The following is a 15,764-nucleotide window of genomic DNA, read 5'->3' as shown; positions in this document are numbered from 1 at the left end:
ATACCATTGTTCTTTTTCTGTCTTTTTTCACTTATTCATAATTTCTTAAACTGCATTTTAGACTAAAAGTTTCCTTCTAAATATCCTTTAGTTACATCTATTTTAATAATTTATCATTTCAATGGCAATGTCCTCCTTCACTCAAGAACTATGTAGATATTTAACATATATTTAAATGCATACTTACATACATATATGTAAATTTTTAAACTGTGTTTTTGCTTTTGATGTCTATCTTAATTATACTGTGGTCACAGAACCTGTTGTTTACATAAATTTATTAAATTTCTTCAGAATTCTATATACCTCAGTATGTGACAAAATGTTGAAACTGTTCCATGTGGACTTAAAAAGAATATATATTCTTCAGTTTGGGATTCAGAATTCCACATATACCTTTTAAATACAGCTCTCAATTTTCATTTTCAAAGATCTTCTATTCTTACAATCTTTTGTTAGTTGGAACTATTAGTTTACCAGATTTAAATAAAATAAAATAATTTATTTTTAATCACTCACTACAGACAGTAATTTTATGAAAATCTTATAATTCTGTCAGCATCTGCGTTATATATAATGAATTTATGTTTTTGGAACACAAAATCATAACTGTCCTATCTTCTTAAGGTAGACTGTTCCCTTTTTATCACTCGTAATATTTTCACTTTAAATTTCTCATTATTCTCTAGATCTGTCTTAAGAAGTTCATCATGGGATTTTTAAAACTTTGACTTAATCCATTTACATTTATTTTTATTACTGATGTCAGTGTCATCCACTAATGACAATACACAAAATCCAAAAAAATACTCCACCCAAAAATAACCAAAAAAAAAAAAAAAAAAAGGAACAAAGAGCAGGTGGAACAAACAGCAAGATATTAGACTCAAACTTCACCCTATAAGTAAGCACACTAAACATCCCAGTTAAAAGTCAAAGATTGTCAGACTGAATTTAAAAAAACTAGAGCCAATTGTATGCTGCCTACAAGACACACACACTTTAAATATTTAGGAAAAAATATGTTAAAAATAAAATGACAGAATAAGATATGACATGGTAATACTAGTTAAAAGAAAGCTAAAATGGCTTTTTGACATCAAATAAACTAGATTTCAAAGCAAACAGAAAGTTTTTCACACTGATAACGGAAACAATTCATCAAGAGAATGTAACAGTCCTTGGACTTCCCTGATGGCACAGTGGTTAAGAATCCGCTTGCCAATGCAGGGGACATGGGTTTCAGCCCTGGTCAGGGAAGATCCCACATACCATGGAGCAACTAAGCCCGTGTGCCACAACTACCTAACCCTCGTGCCACAACTACTGAAGCCTGCACGCCTAGAGCCCATGCTCCAGAACAAGAAGCCACCGCAATGAGAAGCATGCCCACTGCAACGAAGAGTAGCCCCCGCTCGCCACAAGAAGAGAAAGCCCACGAGGAACAACAACGATCCAACGCAGCCAAAAATAAATAAGTAAAATAAATAATTTTTTTTAATTAAAAAAAAAAGAGAGAGAGAATATAACAGTCCTAGATGTTTATGCCTCTACTACTATGGCTTCAAAACTTATGAAGTTGGGGACTTCCCTGGTGGTTCAGTGGTTAAGACTCCACACTCCCAATGCAGGGAGCCTGGATTTGATGCCTGGTCAGGGAACTAGATCTCACATGCCGCAACTAAAAGATCCCATGTGCCACACCTAAGACCTGGCGCAGACAAATAAATAAATAAATATTTTTTAAAAAACAAAAACCAAACAAACAAAACCCAACATATATGAAGCAAAAACCGACAGAACTGCAAGAAACAGACAAATCCTTAATTATTGCGGAAAATTTCAATACCCCTCTCTCAATAATTGATAAAACAAGGAGATGGAAAACTCGCAAGGATATAGTAGACTTGAACATCATCATCAACCAACTTGACCTGACATTATAGACTATCAGAAAAATCCCCAAATATTTGGAAACTACTTGAGTCAAAGAACTCACAAGGGATATATGAATGTATTTCAAACAGAAAGGTCTCAAATCAATAACCCCAGCTTCCATCCTAAGATTTTAGAAAAAAAAAGAGCAACTGAAACTCAAACTAAGCAAAAGAAAATAATTAAATCAAAATAAAACTCAATAAAAAAGAAAGAAAAACAACAGAAAAAAACAAAACCAAAACCTAGTTGAGAAGATCAACAAAAATCAATATCCTCTAGCCAGACTGATCAGGGAAAAAAGACAGAAGATACAAATTACCAATGTCAAGAGAGAAGTGACATCATTTCATTCTACAAATGTTAAAAGGATAATAAGGGAATATTATTAATTTTATGCCAATAAATTTAGCAAACTCAAATAAAATGGAATAATTACTTGAAAGACACAAACTACCAAAGCTCGCCCAAGAAGTAGGCAGGGACTTCCCTGGTGGCGCAGTGGTTAAGAATCCGCCTGCCAATGCAGGGGACACAGGCTCGAGCCCAGGTCCGGGAAGATCCCACATGCCGCGGAGCAACTAAGCCCCTGTGCCACAACTACTGAGCCTGGACTCTAGAGCCCGAGAGCCACAACTACTGAAGCTTGTGCGCCTAGAGCCCGTGCACCGCAACAAGAGAAGCCACCGCAATGAGAATCCCTCACACCACAACAAAGAGTAGCCCCCACTCGCCACAACTAGAGAAAGCCCACACGCAGCAACAAAGACCCAATGCAGCCAAAAATAAATGAATTAATTAATTAATGAAAAAAAAGAAGAAGTAGTAGGCAATATGAACTGCCCTACATCTAATTTTTTTTTTTTTTGGTTGCACTGCGCAGCATGTAAGATCTTAGTTCCCTGATCAGGGAATGAACCTGTGCCCCCTGCAGAGGAAGCACGGAGTCTTAACCAATGGACTGACAGGGAAGTCCCAAGAACTGCCCTGTATCTATTAAAGAAACTGAAAACTTTTTGTTTTCCTTCTTTCTTTCCACAAAGAAAACAAGGCCCAAATGGCTTCATTGGTGTATTCTATCAAACATCTAAGGAAGAAACATTATCAGTTCTACACAACTTCTTCCAAAATACTGAAGAGGGCATAATTTAAAGTTCATTCTTTAAGGCCAGCATTACTCTGATAACAAAGCCAGACAACGATTCTTTGAGAAAAGAAAACTACAGTCTAATATGCCTCATGCACAGAAGTGCAAAAATCTTAAAACAAAACTTTAGTTAATCAAATCCAGTAATATATTAAAAAGACAATACATCAATCAACTTAGGGTTTTTATCCCAGAATAAAAGTTGGTTTAATATTTTTCTTAAATGTTCATCTATTTTAAGAACTAAAAAGAAAAACCATATGATCATCTCAATACATGCAGAAAAATAACTTGACAAAATCCAACATTCAATTCTAATGAAAACTCTCATCAAACGGAATAGAAACAAATTCCTAAACCTGATGAAGGACATCTACAATAAACCCACAGCTAACATCATACTTAAATCAACATTATACGAGAAGTTCTGGGCAGTAACACCTAACAAGAAATAAAAGGCAGCCAGATCAGAAAAAAAATCTGTCTTGGACTTCCATGGTGGTCCACTGGCTAAGACACTGCGCTCCAAATGCAGGCGGCCCAGGTTCAATTCCTGGTCAGGGAACTAAATCTCACATGCCGCAACTAAGAGTCCACATGCTGCAACTGAAGATCCTGTGTGCCACTACTAAGACCCAGCAGCCAAATAAATAAACAGAAACACAGAAAGACAGGAAAGGAAGGAAAGGAGGGGGGAAGGGGGGAAAGAGGAAGGTAGGGAAGGAAGGATGGAGGGAGGGAGGGAGGGAGGGAGGAAATCTGTCTTTATTCAGAGATGACATGACTATCTGCAGGCAATCCAATGAATCTACAAGATAGCCACTAGAACTAATAAATGAATTTAGCAAAATTGCAGTATACGAGATCAGTTTACAAAAATCAATTGTATAGATACAAGTCAGAAATTGGAATTTTTAAAAAACATCCTTTATCATAATATCAAAAATTCTGAAATACTGAATAAATCTGACAAAAGATGTGAAAAACTTGTACCTTGAAAGCTACAAAACACTGCTGAAATAAAGTCTTCTTCATGAAATGAAGACTCAGTATTGCTAAAATGTCACATCTCCCTAAATTGATCTATAGATACAATGTAATTCTAATTAAAACCCCAAAACGTTTTTTGGCAGAAATTAATAAGCTGATTCTAAAGTTCATATGAAGATGCAAAGGATCTGGAATAATAAAAAACAACTCTAAAAAAAGGAAGAGCAAAGTTGGAGAGCTAACACTGCCTTTTATTATAAAGCAACAATGATCAAAACAGTGCAGTAGTGACATAAAACAGATCAATAGACAATGTGTATAAGGACTAAGTTTTGAAAAAGATGCAAAGGCAATTCAGTGAAGAAAGGCTAGTCTTCAACAAATGGTGCTGGAACAACTGGATAGCCATATATAGAAAACAAAAACAAAAAGACTACCTTGGATCCATACCTCACATATCACATACAAAAATGGACCAGGGACTTCCCTGGTGGTCCATAGGTTAAGACTCCGTGATCCCAATTCAGGGAGCCTGGGTTCGATCCCTGGTCAGGGAACTAGATCCTTCATGCCGCAACTAAAAGATCCTGAATACTGCAACTAAGACCCGGTGCAGCTAAATAAATAAATTTTTTTTAAAAAAGGATCAAAATGGATCATATGCCTAAATATAAAACCTAGCACTACAAAACTTCTAGAAGAAAACACATGAGAAAGTCTTCGTCACCTTGGGTTAGGTAAAGATTTCTTAGCTATGACAGCAAAAGAAGAAATTGATAACTCACACTTCATCAAAATTTTAAAACTTCCCTTTAAAAGACTTTCAAGAGAATGAAAAGACAAGCCATAGACTTGAAGAAAATCTTTGCAAAGTACCTACCTAATAAAGGACTTCTATCCAGTTTTTTTATAAAGAACGCTCAAAACTCAGTAAAAAACCAAACAAGTCAATAAAATAATGGGCAAAAGATCTGAACAACAAAGAAAAAGATCTGAACAGACACCTCAACAAAGAAGATATATGGATGGCAAATAAGTTCAAGAAAGGATGCTTAGCATCATTAGGTATAAGGCAAATGCAAATTAAAACCATAATGAAATATTATTACACTCCTCTGAAAACAGCTAAAATTAAAGATTGACTATATCATGTGTTAGCAAGGATGTGGAGGAACTGGCACTCTCAAAGACTACTAATGGAAATATAAATGGTACAATCTCTTTGGGAAAACAGACAGCATTTATTGAAAACCTAATCATGTATCTACCACTCTATCTTAGGAGGACCCAAGAGAAAAGGAAATATATGTCCATGTATAGATTTGTAAATGAATGTTCACTGCCACTTTATTTGTAAAACCCAAAACCAGAAAGCAAACCAAATGATCATAAACAGTTGAATGGAAAAACAAATTGTGGTATATACATACAATGGAATACTACTCAGCAATTAAAAAGGAAACAACTATTGATATATGAATGAACTGCAAAATAATTCTGCTAAGTAAAAGAAGTCAGACATAAAACAAGTATATAATGTGTATGATTCCAATCATAAAATGCTAGAAAAGGTAAAATTATCTATAATGACAGAAAGGAGACAGGGGGTTGCCTGGAGAGGGAAGTGTTGGGAGAAGCAGAAGGAGAATTTATAAAGAGGCACAAAAAATTCCGGAGGAAAAAAGTCACTACTGTGACTATGGTGATGGTTTCACAGGTGTATACATTTGTCAAACCTTGTCAAATTATACACTTTAAATACATGCAGCTTATTTTTTGTCAATTATCCTTCAATAAAGCTGTTAAAAGAAAAAAAAAAAAAGTGCACAGATCCCCAGATCCCACCCCTACTCCACTTATAGTTGGTTTAAATTTGTCCTATCACTCCAGCAGAAGGCTGCTAGTTTATTCTCTGGAAGGGATAAAATAAAATCTCTGGACTAGGAGAACAACATGCACAATTAAGAATGGGAATACTGGGGAATTCCCTGGCAGTCCAGTGGTTAGGACTCCGAGCTTTCACCACCGAGGGCTCTGGTTGGGGAACTGAGATCCTGCAAGCCATGCAGCACGGTCAAAAATATACTGAAGAGAAAAACAAGAATATATAAATACTTATGTACTGAACTCTACCAGCCAAACTATCAACCAAATGTAAAGACTGAATAAAAATATTTTCAGACATGCAGTCTCGAAAAATTTATTCTGATTACCCTTTCATGAAAGCCATAGAGGAAGTGTGATACCAAAACAAACGTGTAAATCAAGAGCATGGAAGCCATGGAAATCAGGAAACACGGGATTCAACCCAAGAAAGAAATGAAGGGGATCCCCAGGAGATAATTAAGAGAACAACTGCATGAGACAGCTGTGTATCAGGCACAGAGAGGAATTCGAGAATTCCAAAAACCAAATTCAAGACAGATAAAATCATCAAATATTTATGCGACACTATACATTTTATTTATTCATTCGCTATGTACTTTATCCCCACCTACCCCGAATCTAAATTATAAACTCTTTGAGGATTTTTTTTGCCATTGTGTCCACTGTTGTGTTCCAAAGCACCTAAAGCAATGCCTGCTATCTATTTGGTATGTAATAAAAATTTCCTGGGCTTCCCTGGTGGCGCAGTGGTTGAGAGTCTGCCTGTCAATGCAGGGGACACAGGTTCGAGCCCTGGTCTGGGAAGATCCCACATGACGTGGAGCAACTAGGCCCGTGAGCCACAACTACTGAGCCTGCGTGTCTGGAGCTTGTGCTCCACAACAAGAGAGGCCGCAACAGTGAGAGGCCCACGCACCGCGATGAAGAGTGGCCCCCGCTTGCCACAACTAGAGAAAGCCCTCACACAGAAACGAAGACTCAATACAGACAAAAATTTAAAAAATTTTAAAAAAAAGATGCCTCTCTTTAAAAAAAAAAAAAAATTTCCTTAATAAATAAAAGTGCTAATTTTACCCTAAGAATAATTATGTGTAAGTAATTGGCAATAATATTCTATCTCGAAGTCACCACTTAAGTCACAATGTCAGAAGATTTTAATCTTTTAAAGATTTACAGATTCCTATTGGCTATTATTCCCAGTAAAAATAATTCTGTTTTTTGCAAAGACAAAATTAGTATTATTTTATCTAGTTCCCACACATGATGGAGAAACCTTGAATCAGCTGATTCCTATTTCATAAAAATCCCTAGTATAGCACACAGATCCCCAGATCTTTTGATCTTATATAATGTGTCAAAAAACAAAAAAACTTTTAAAGTACATGAACAGAAAAAGGATAAAGACTTTATCTCATTTCATTTAATATTTCATCACCTGGTGCTCTACTTCCTGAAGTAAGGATTCCAACAGTTCTGTTTCTTGTGTCAGAGATGTCTTCTGACCTATTTAAAAAATAGCAGAAGACCAACACTCAGGCTTCTTACTGGTTCAAGAATGAAATTAAATTTCATTGAACATTTTCAATAACAAGGAATCAATCTTAAGTAAGCAAAACTTCTTCATTACAGCTACCCTAAAAAATTTTTTCAGAGTTTTAATTATAGTAGCTTTGACAAGAGGATTTCAGAACCAACCCTAACTACAGTTACAGACAAAGGACAATGCAGGTCTATTAAAATACTTCTAAGAAATATACAGTGACAGTATACTTTGTAATGAAATTAACATTATTGCTTCTTCTAAAGGAATATAAAGCTATAGAAAACTAACATTTTTAATCAATCAACTATTCTAAAATAATTCCTCCCCCAAAATTTAAATGCAGCCTAAAAAGAAGAATGTAGTAAGTGGGCCATTTGTTTACATTAAATGTCAGCAAGAGGTATGTGCTTTGAACATAATAGGAACCTGTAAAAAAGAATGTCCAGAGAGGAAAACAGTCTCAAAGAAGGTGGAAACTCAGAGGGATAAAGGAATTATTGTTACAGAAATTATTATTATAGAGAAGGAAGAAACTGCTTTACATGACACAAAAACAAAACAAAACAAAACAAAACAAAAAATAGGCACGCTTGCCAAATCAGACCACCTACCTTGTAAATCACAAAGTCTGAAGAGCTGGAAGCATATCCCATGAAGTTAGCAGAAGTTATATCAATTTAGTGTAATGTTAATTGATACAGAGGAACAATTAACAGGTAGAACTTCTACTTTTTAAAGCAATCTTTTCCTAGCCTATAATAACTCACTAACCACTGAACCTCAAGGAGGTTCAAAGCACCATGTACACAAGCAGCATAGAAAAACTCACCCATCAGTGTTATAAGCTTATTCTTCAGCTGTGTGTCTAACCGTGCAATCATCATCTCCACTGCATTTCTAATTTCCCGAACACGCTCATCTTTTGCATTTCTTACAGCTTCGACATTTCTTTCCTAGAAGATAAACAGGTAAAAAAATTTTAGGACTCCTCTGGTGGTGCAGTGATTATGAATCCGTCTGCCAATGCAGGGGACATGAGTTCGATCCCTAGTCTCGGAAGATCCCACATGCCACGGAGCAACTAAGCCCGTGCGCCACAACTACTGAACCTGTGCTTTAGAGCCCGCGAGCCACAACTACTGAGCCTGCGTGCCACAACTAGTGAAGCCCGCGCGCCTAGAGCCCGTGCTCCACAACAAGAGACGCCATTGCGATGAGAAGCCCGCACACCACAACGAAGAGTAGCTGCTCACTGCAACTCGAGATGGCCCGTGCACAGCAACAAAGACCCAATGCAGCCAAAAATAAATAAAATAAAATAAATAAATTTATATTAAAAAATTTTAATTGAAGAATTTTAAAAATAGAAGTAAATAGACATTAATGCAATCACTGCAATTATTCTTAAAGTCAGTTGAATTCATGAAACTCAGAAAAAAATTCTTAAACAATTAAAGCATAATAAAGTACACAATATTTTAACAGTTAAACAGAAAGATATGTAATTACAAAAAAAACTGCTTTAGGTAACACATACAAAACACATACTCAAAGCCCCAATCATACAGGAAACCACTGTTCAAAACCAAAAAATTATACTAAAGCCAGTTCACGTCACACAAAACTCTAAAACAAAATGAAAAATTTGAAAAACCACATCTACTCCAATTTACAAAGTTTTAAATTTTTTTCAGAACCAAACAAAGAAAGAAAAAAATAGGGTTTTTAAAGATTGCAGAGTACATCGTTTTTTTAATAGCATACTACCAAAAATAAAAAGCAATCTTTCCTATACTTACTATTATTATAAGCACAAGCAGTGAAAATCTCAAACTAGAACAACCTCCCTAATGCCCAAATTAAAACGCTGTCAAGAGAAAATAATAGAATAAAAGGTAACTAAACAAAGGCCAAATAGAAGCCATCCAACTTGTTTATATTCCAAAATGACTTTGTGTAGCATACATGTAACTCAAAAACATTATTTTCTGTATAAAGAATGTTATAAATGATGATCTCGATCTTGATTCCTACATGAGTAAAATAAAGACAACATCTTGAGTTAGGAATGGTCTGCAAACCTCAGGAATAACTGTCATTCTGGTAACTTTAAACAAAATATATTCCAAAAGTATATTTAGGGGCTTCCCTGGTGGCGCAGTGGTTGCGAGTCCGCCTGCCGATGCAGGGGACACGGGTTCGTGCCCCCGTCCCCGTGGAGCGGATAGGCCCGTGAGCCATGGCCGCTGAGCCTGCGCGTCCGGAGCCTGTGCTCCGCAACGGGAGAGGCCACAACAGTGAGAGGCCCGCATACCACAAAAAAAAAAAAAAAAAAAAAGTATATTTAGTACTTAAATGTTTGATGCTTATTACATTTTCCCATAGAAATAATATTACAAATGGTAAATAGCTCACCAGAGCTCTTTGACCCATACAGTATCTAAAGAGTAGTGTTAAATTTTACTCTTTGAATTCTTCAGTTTTAATTCAGGACATCAGAAATAGTTCATTCCCTGTTAGCGGAAACTCTCCCAAAGAATGAATGACTTAATGACTGTAAAAGTCAATACTGATTCTGTTTAGGAGTCAATTACTGACTACGTAACAAACAGGCTTATTTAACTCATTCACTGATTCTCTATTTCTGCATAAGAGGAGGCAATTCTCTGGCTCCAACTTCAGAACAGGCAAGGGGTTTGGATGCAAATTCCTCAGCTAGTTTGAAGTTGGTGAGAATTATAAATATATCTTATCAAAATTTCAAATCTTGAGTTCAACATCTGATTGATTTATATTATAAAAAGTATATATTATAGACTATAAAAGGGATAATGATCTTTCAGTAGTAGTCTTACCACTTCTTGAACTAAGCTGATCAGTTCCATGAGACGCCGACGAAGTTTGGCTACCTCTTCATTCACTTTAGTAACATGCTGCTCATAAATTTCCGCCAAAGGTTTAAAGGTATGTCCACCATGCTATTTAAAGTAATGAGTAGTTTTTGAACATTTTCATATATCTCATCTGCATTTACATTCCTTCCTTAACACTCTATGGATACTAATAAACTGGTAAATAATTTCAAATGATTTTATCTTTTGGCTGCCTTTACTTTGTTAAAACAGGCCAGAGTTTGCTTAAAAATGCTTGGCCCATATAGGAAATCCTTCAAGATTTTAGATAATGGACTTTAGCAAAATGCTTAATTATGTAGAAGTCTTCACTCATTAGAAAGAAGCAAAATCCTTAATAATGGCCCAAACCGCCTGACACAACCTTATTTTGTCACTTTTCTTTTGGTCAGTACTAGCCTTCTTCCATGACCTCAAACCTCTTCCCACAGCCCTTTGCAAAAGAAACGCCTTATTCAAAAATAATTCTCTTTCATCCACCCTGTCCAAATTCTCCACCCACTTAACTCCTATTCAATCCTTTGGAGCTTAACTCAGGGTCAGGTCCCATGGTTATTCACTCTCATCAGCAGTGTATACTTATTCCTAATATTTATCACAACAGCAATTAAGTACAGAACTATTTGTTTGATATCTGCCGTGTTGATCTCTGAACCCCCAGTCTCTAGCACAAATGAATAAATTAGAAAGGTACTTAAGGAAGAAAGATTAAAAAAAAAAATCTTGAGAACTAGATGTCTGCATTCATATTGTTTCACAAATGTCTATAAAGTTTTTGTTCCATTTTAAAGAAACTAAAATTGGAAATCACAGCCAGGATATCAGTTCAACTGATATGAGCAGACATTTTACAGGTTTTCAATTAAAATAAAATATTTATGTAAGGGATGCACATCATACATCAAAATCTCCAACAAAAGACGTTTCTCTGGAATAAGAGACGGTACAATACCTTCTGCTATAAAGCAGATATATTTAATTTTCATTCTATAAACAGAGTAAAATGATAATACTTTCTATCTAAATCAAACAAAAATTTCAGTGCTTTCTACACTCTAATTAAAAATAATATGCTGAATTTGTTCTGCTTACCATTCCTCCCCAAAGTGCACACTGATGGCAGATACACTTCTTACAAGTCCAGCAAAATACACTAAGTTTTTCATGGTGATTTTCACATCTATACATTTTGAAAAAAAAGTACAGTTATAAATTAAATAAATTAAAATACTGGAACATAGTTACTGCAACAAATTCCTAAGTTTGGGCAAACAGGTCAGTCAATTTTAAATGACTATATCTCAGGAAATATAAAATGTACTCCATGGCTTCTGTGAATTAAGCTGAACAATTACATGTAGAGACAATTTTTTTTAAGTATTGTTTTCATCCATCTATAAGGACTTTAAAATTACATGAAAAATGCAGACTAGTTTCTATTTAAAGTACAAAGATAACATCATTTCTGAGAAACTGTATAGATGATAAATTCTATCCTATTACTACATTTTGGGCAAATCAGATTATGTGTCCATGCCTACATGAGCATGTACGCATGCACACTTTTTCTACATGTGACCAAAGTCAACAATAACCAAGACACAGGTGATTAATTGCACAATACCAGATCCTCATTAGAAATGAACAATTCAATTTTAAAAAGTTTTCCCTTAAACTGAATAACCACAAGCAAAAGAATAAAGTTGGATATGGTTATCAATTGAATTGTGTGCCCCCAAATTCCTACGTTGAAGCCCTAATGTAATTGTATTTGGAGTTAGGGCTTTTAAGAAGGTAATGAAGGTTAAATGAAATCACAGGGGTGGAGGCCTACCTAATAGGACTGGTGTCCTTACAAGAAGAGAAAGAGACAGCAGGAGTGTGCACTCACAGAGAAAACGCCACGTGAGGATGGAGTGAGAAGTAGCTATATCCTAGTCAAGGAGAGAGGCCTCACCAGAAACCAACCCTGACAATACCTTGACCTTGGACTACCAGCCTCCGAAACCATGAGAAAATAAATTTTGTTGTTTAAGCCACCCAGCCTGTGGTATTCTGTTATGGCAGCCCTAGTAGTTAAATACCTTTAACTTATACCATATTAAAAAAGTAACTTAAAATAGATCAAAGACCTAAACATAAGACCTAAAACGATAAAACTCTTAAAAGAAAACACAGGGGAAAAGGTTCATGACACTGGATTTGGCATTGATTTCTTGGATATGACACCAAAAGCACACACAACAAAAGTAAAAATAGGTAAACTGGACTACATCAAAATTAACAACTTCTGTACATTGAAGGACACAATAAACAGAGAAAAAGGGCAATCTATGGAACGGGAGAAAATAGGAACAGAAAGTAAAATGGTGGGAAATTATTGTTTAATGAATTGAGACCTTCAGATTTGCAAAATGAAAAAATTCTGGAGATTTGCTGTACAACAACGTGCATACACTTAACACAGAACTGTATACTTAAAAATGGTTAAGACAGTAAATATTATGTTCTGTTTCTTTTGCCACAATTTAAAAAATTGTTTCTCTTGCCTATAAAGGGGACACACTTGCAATTTTAAAAAGCTTTTCACTGATAAATCACACTGAGCTTACAGAAAATACCTAAATAGGCCGACATTTTGTATTTCTCATTTATAAGTAATCTGAATATCCAATAGGAAATTAATAAAAGCATGAAGAAACAGCATATTAGATATTGTCTCATTTAGCATGATTTCCACACTACCGAATTTAGAATATAGCTTTTACAAAATAGGAAATTTATCAGAACCATTATTAATCAATGGCTTATATATAGGCACCTTTAGCAAACCCAAGGGGGGGCCACTAGGCATCAAGAAGCAAAGAAGAGAGATTAGTAATTAGCAAATTCTGGCAGTTCTAATCCTTTATGAGAGGCTTTAATAATAGAAGTCAGAGTTAGAAGGGCCTTTCCAAATAGAGACACCCACACCATGCCAGAAGAAAATTGTCTTAGTGTTCACCTACGAAGCTTAAACTTTCAATAATGTCATTAAAATACTATGTGGCACAATCTAGAAACACTTGAACAAAGAAACTAAGGACATACTTGTCCTTTTCATTTTCTTCATGTTTGGTGAGACTGCAGAGTTGAAGAGTATCAAGCTGCTGTGTTACTTCTTCTGCCCAACGACAGTTTACTAGTTCTCGTAGCTGGAGTGGAGCACTGGAGAGAAAATATACATACATATACTCTCAGTCAAGAATTTGAGATCATTTTCTAAAACACATTTCAAAGGTAAACACTGAGGTGACAAATGTGTTAACTCAATGGGGGGAATCCTTTCACAATGTATATGTGTATCAAACAATCACATTTTATATTTTAAATACCTTACAGTTTTGTCAATTATACCTCAACAAAGCTGGGGAAAAAAAGGAAATTATAAATCAAGAAAAAATAAACACTCCTCAAAATAGGGCTCATACCATATTACTATCAAAATAGCAACAAAGACACAATGAAAAGTATGGTTTGTAACTTATTTTTACAATAATGTATCATTTACAAAAAAAACTGAATAAAAAAATTAGCAATTCAGATTAGACTGAATTCTTAATTCCTTAGTGTAAAGCTATACTCTCCAAAATGACAGCCACTACTCATATGTGACTATTTAAATTAAAAATTCAAATTAGTTAAAAAAAAGAAAATTTAATTACACAGTTACACTAGGCTTACTTTAAGTGCTCTACTGCCACAGTTGACAGCAAGGCTATAGAACATTTCCATCATACAGAAAGTTCTATTTGATACTGCTGATCTTCTTAAAAGTTAGTATGAAAAATGTGAACAGTACATGAAGAAAAATGGGCAAAAGATATGAAGTAGTTTAAGAAAAAAAGAAATTATAAATGGCTAAAAATGTTTTCATAGATGCTCAGTTTCAATCATTTTTTTAAAAAGCAGATTAAAAACGAGATACCATTTTTCACTTAGCAGAATGACAAAAAAATTAAATGACTGGTAATACCTAGTGTTGGCAAGAATGTGAGGAAGAAGCATTTTCAATATCTACTATAAGGAACATAAAATGGTAAAAAACCTTTCCCTTCAATGCAATCTGGCATCATCTGAAATAACCGAAAATGGAAACAACCTAAATGTCTCTCAATATAAGCATTAAAAAAAAAAATCAATGTATAATCTTACAGTGGATTATTATTCAAACACTGATTTTAAATGACATATATGTACATATGATCAATAAAGGCATCACCATATTTTACATGGAAAAAAAAAGCAAAGCAAAATAATATTATATCATTTGTGCTTTTTAAGAAAACATTTATATGTATACATCAGTACATATATAGAAAAATGTCTAGAGGAACTGGTACCCAAACCTAACACTAACAATTTCTTCTGAAAGTGTTAAATCATGAAAAAATCAAGTCGGGTATCAGAATCAGAAGCCTTTTTATTACTATCTGGATTTTTTTTTTTTAACGGAACTTTATTTTTTTTTAGTTATAAAAGGTAAGTTAAGAAGTTACACATGATTTTCCAAAAGAAAGTAAACAATGTAATGTATTCTACATAATTCTAAGTCAGGTAAATTAGTCTGCATTTCTTTATCTAGATAGATTGCTTATGGCAGGTTGGCAGGTTGCAGAAAGAATGTGGCAGGTTGGCAGGTTGCAGAAAGAACATTATAAGTATTAGGACACACGCTGACCCCATCACCTTACTACTTTCCAAATTCCCAAATAATCATAGTAAAACACTTACCGGCAATGAGGACATTGAGCTCTCTGCTCTGTCAGCCAGCGCTAAGGAGGCAAAAAAATTAGACTTTGATTGCAGATAACACCATTAATTTGTACATACTGAAACCTTACATACCAAATTTAATGAGTTTAACTCTCTAGTGCCTGCATTAATTATAGAGATACTTATAGAATAGCAGGCAATCTGTCTCATTATCATCGTGACAGGAACAAATTTTTCAAAGGCACAGAACTCATTCCAAAATAATTATTAAGAAGCTATTCTCTCACAGGTAGGAAACTGATTCTAGGACTCTGGATCTCACAGGGAAGGTGTCAATAATCTTCACAAAAATAATAATGATATTGTTACTACCACCCCCCCAAAATAAGCCACTATGATGATTTACTTCTAACTAACCCACCATAAAATCTCTGAGGAATTTTAAGGTACTACTAAATTCCTTTTTGAAAAGAAATCTAATTGGAAGGTATACACATTATGGCTATATAAATTAGACAGAAAAACATAAATAAGCAATACAGCAAAACTTTGTCTTAAAAGAGTTCTACAGTTCAGCCATTTAAACATCTACATA

The 15,764-nt window shown here is 34.8% G+C and overlaps 1 protein-coding gene across 10 annotated transcripts in view; it reads right to left on the bottom strand.

Annotated features, from left to right (window-relative positions):
• The window catches only part of TRIM37 (tripartite motif containing 37), a 121,112-nt gene that overhangs the window by 94,002 nt on the left and 11,346 nt on the right, over nt 1–15,764 (bottom strand). For all 10 annotated transcript variants that reach the window (XM_055090824.1, XM_055090827.1, XM_024127926.3 and 7 more), the window contains exons 3-8: nt 15,188–15,228; nt 13,505–13,621; nt 11,507–11,594; nt 10,358–10,480; nt 8,332–8,455; nt 7,395–7,462 (exon numbers count right to left, since the gene is read on the bottom strand). In XM_055090824.1, coding sequence (XP_054946799.1) covers nt 7,395–7,462; nt 8,332–8,455; nt 10,358–10,480; nt 11,507–11,594; nt 13,505–13,621; nt 15,188–15,228 — 561 coding nt within the window. The remainder of the gene's footprint in view (nt 1–7,394; nt 7,463–8,331; nt 8,456–10,357; nt 10,481–11,506; nt 11,595–13,504; nt 13,622–15,187; nt 15,229–15,764) is intronic.

Source organism: Physeter macrocephalus, chromosome 14 (genome assembly GCF_002837175.3).
Source record: "Physeter macrocephalus isolate SW-GA chromosome 14, ASM283717v5, whole genome shotgun sequence".
In the NCBI taxonomy this organism is placed as follows: Eukaryota; Metazoa; Chordata; class Mammalia; order Artiodactyla; family Physeteridae; genus Physeter; species Physeter macrocephalus.
This window is presented reverse-complemented; position numbering and strand designations above follow the sequence as displayed.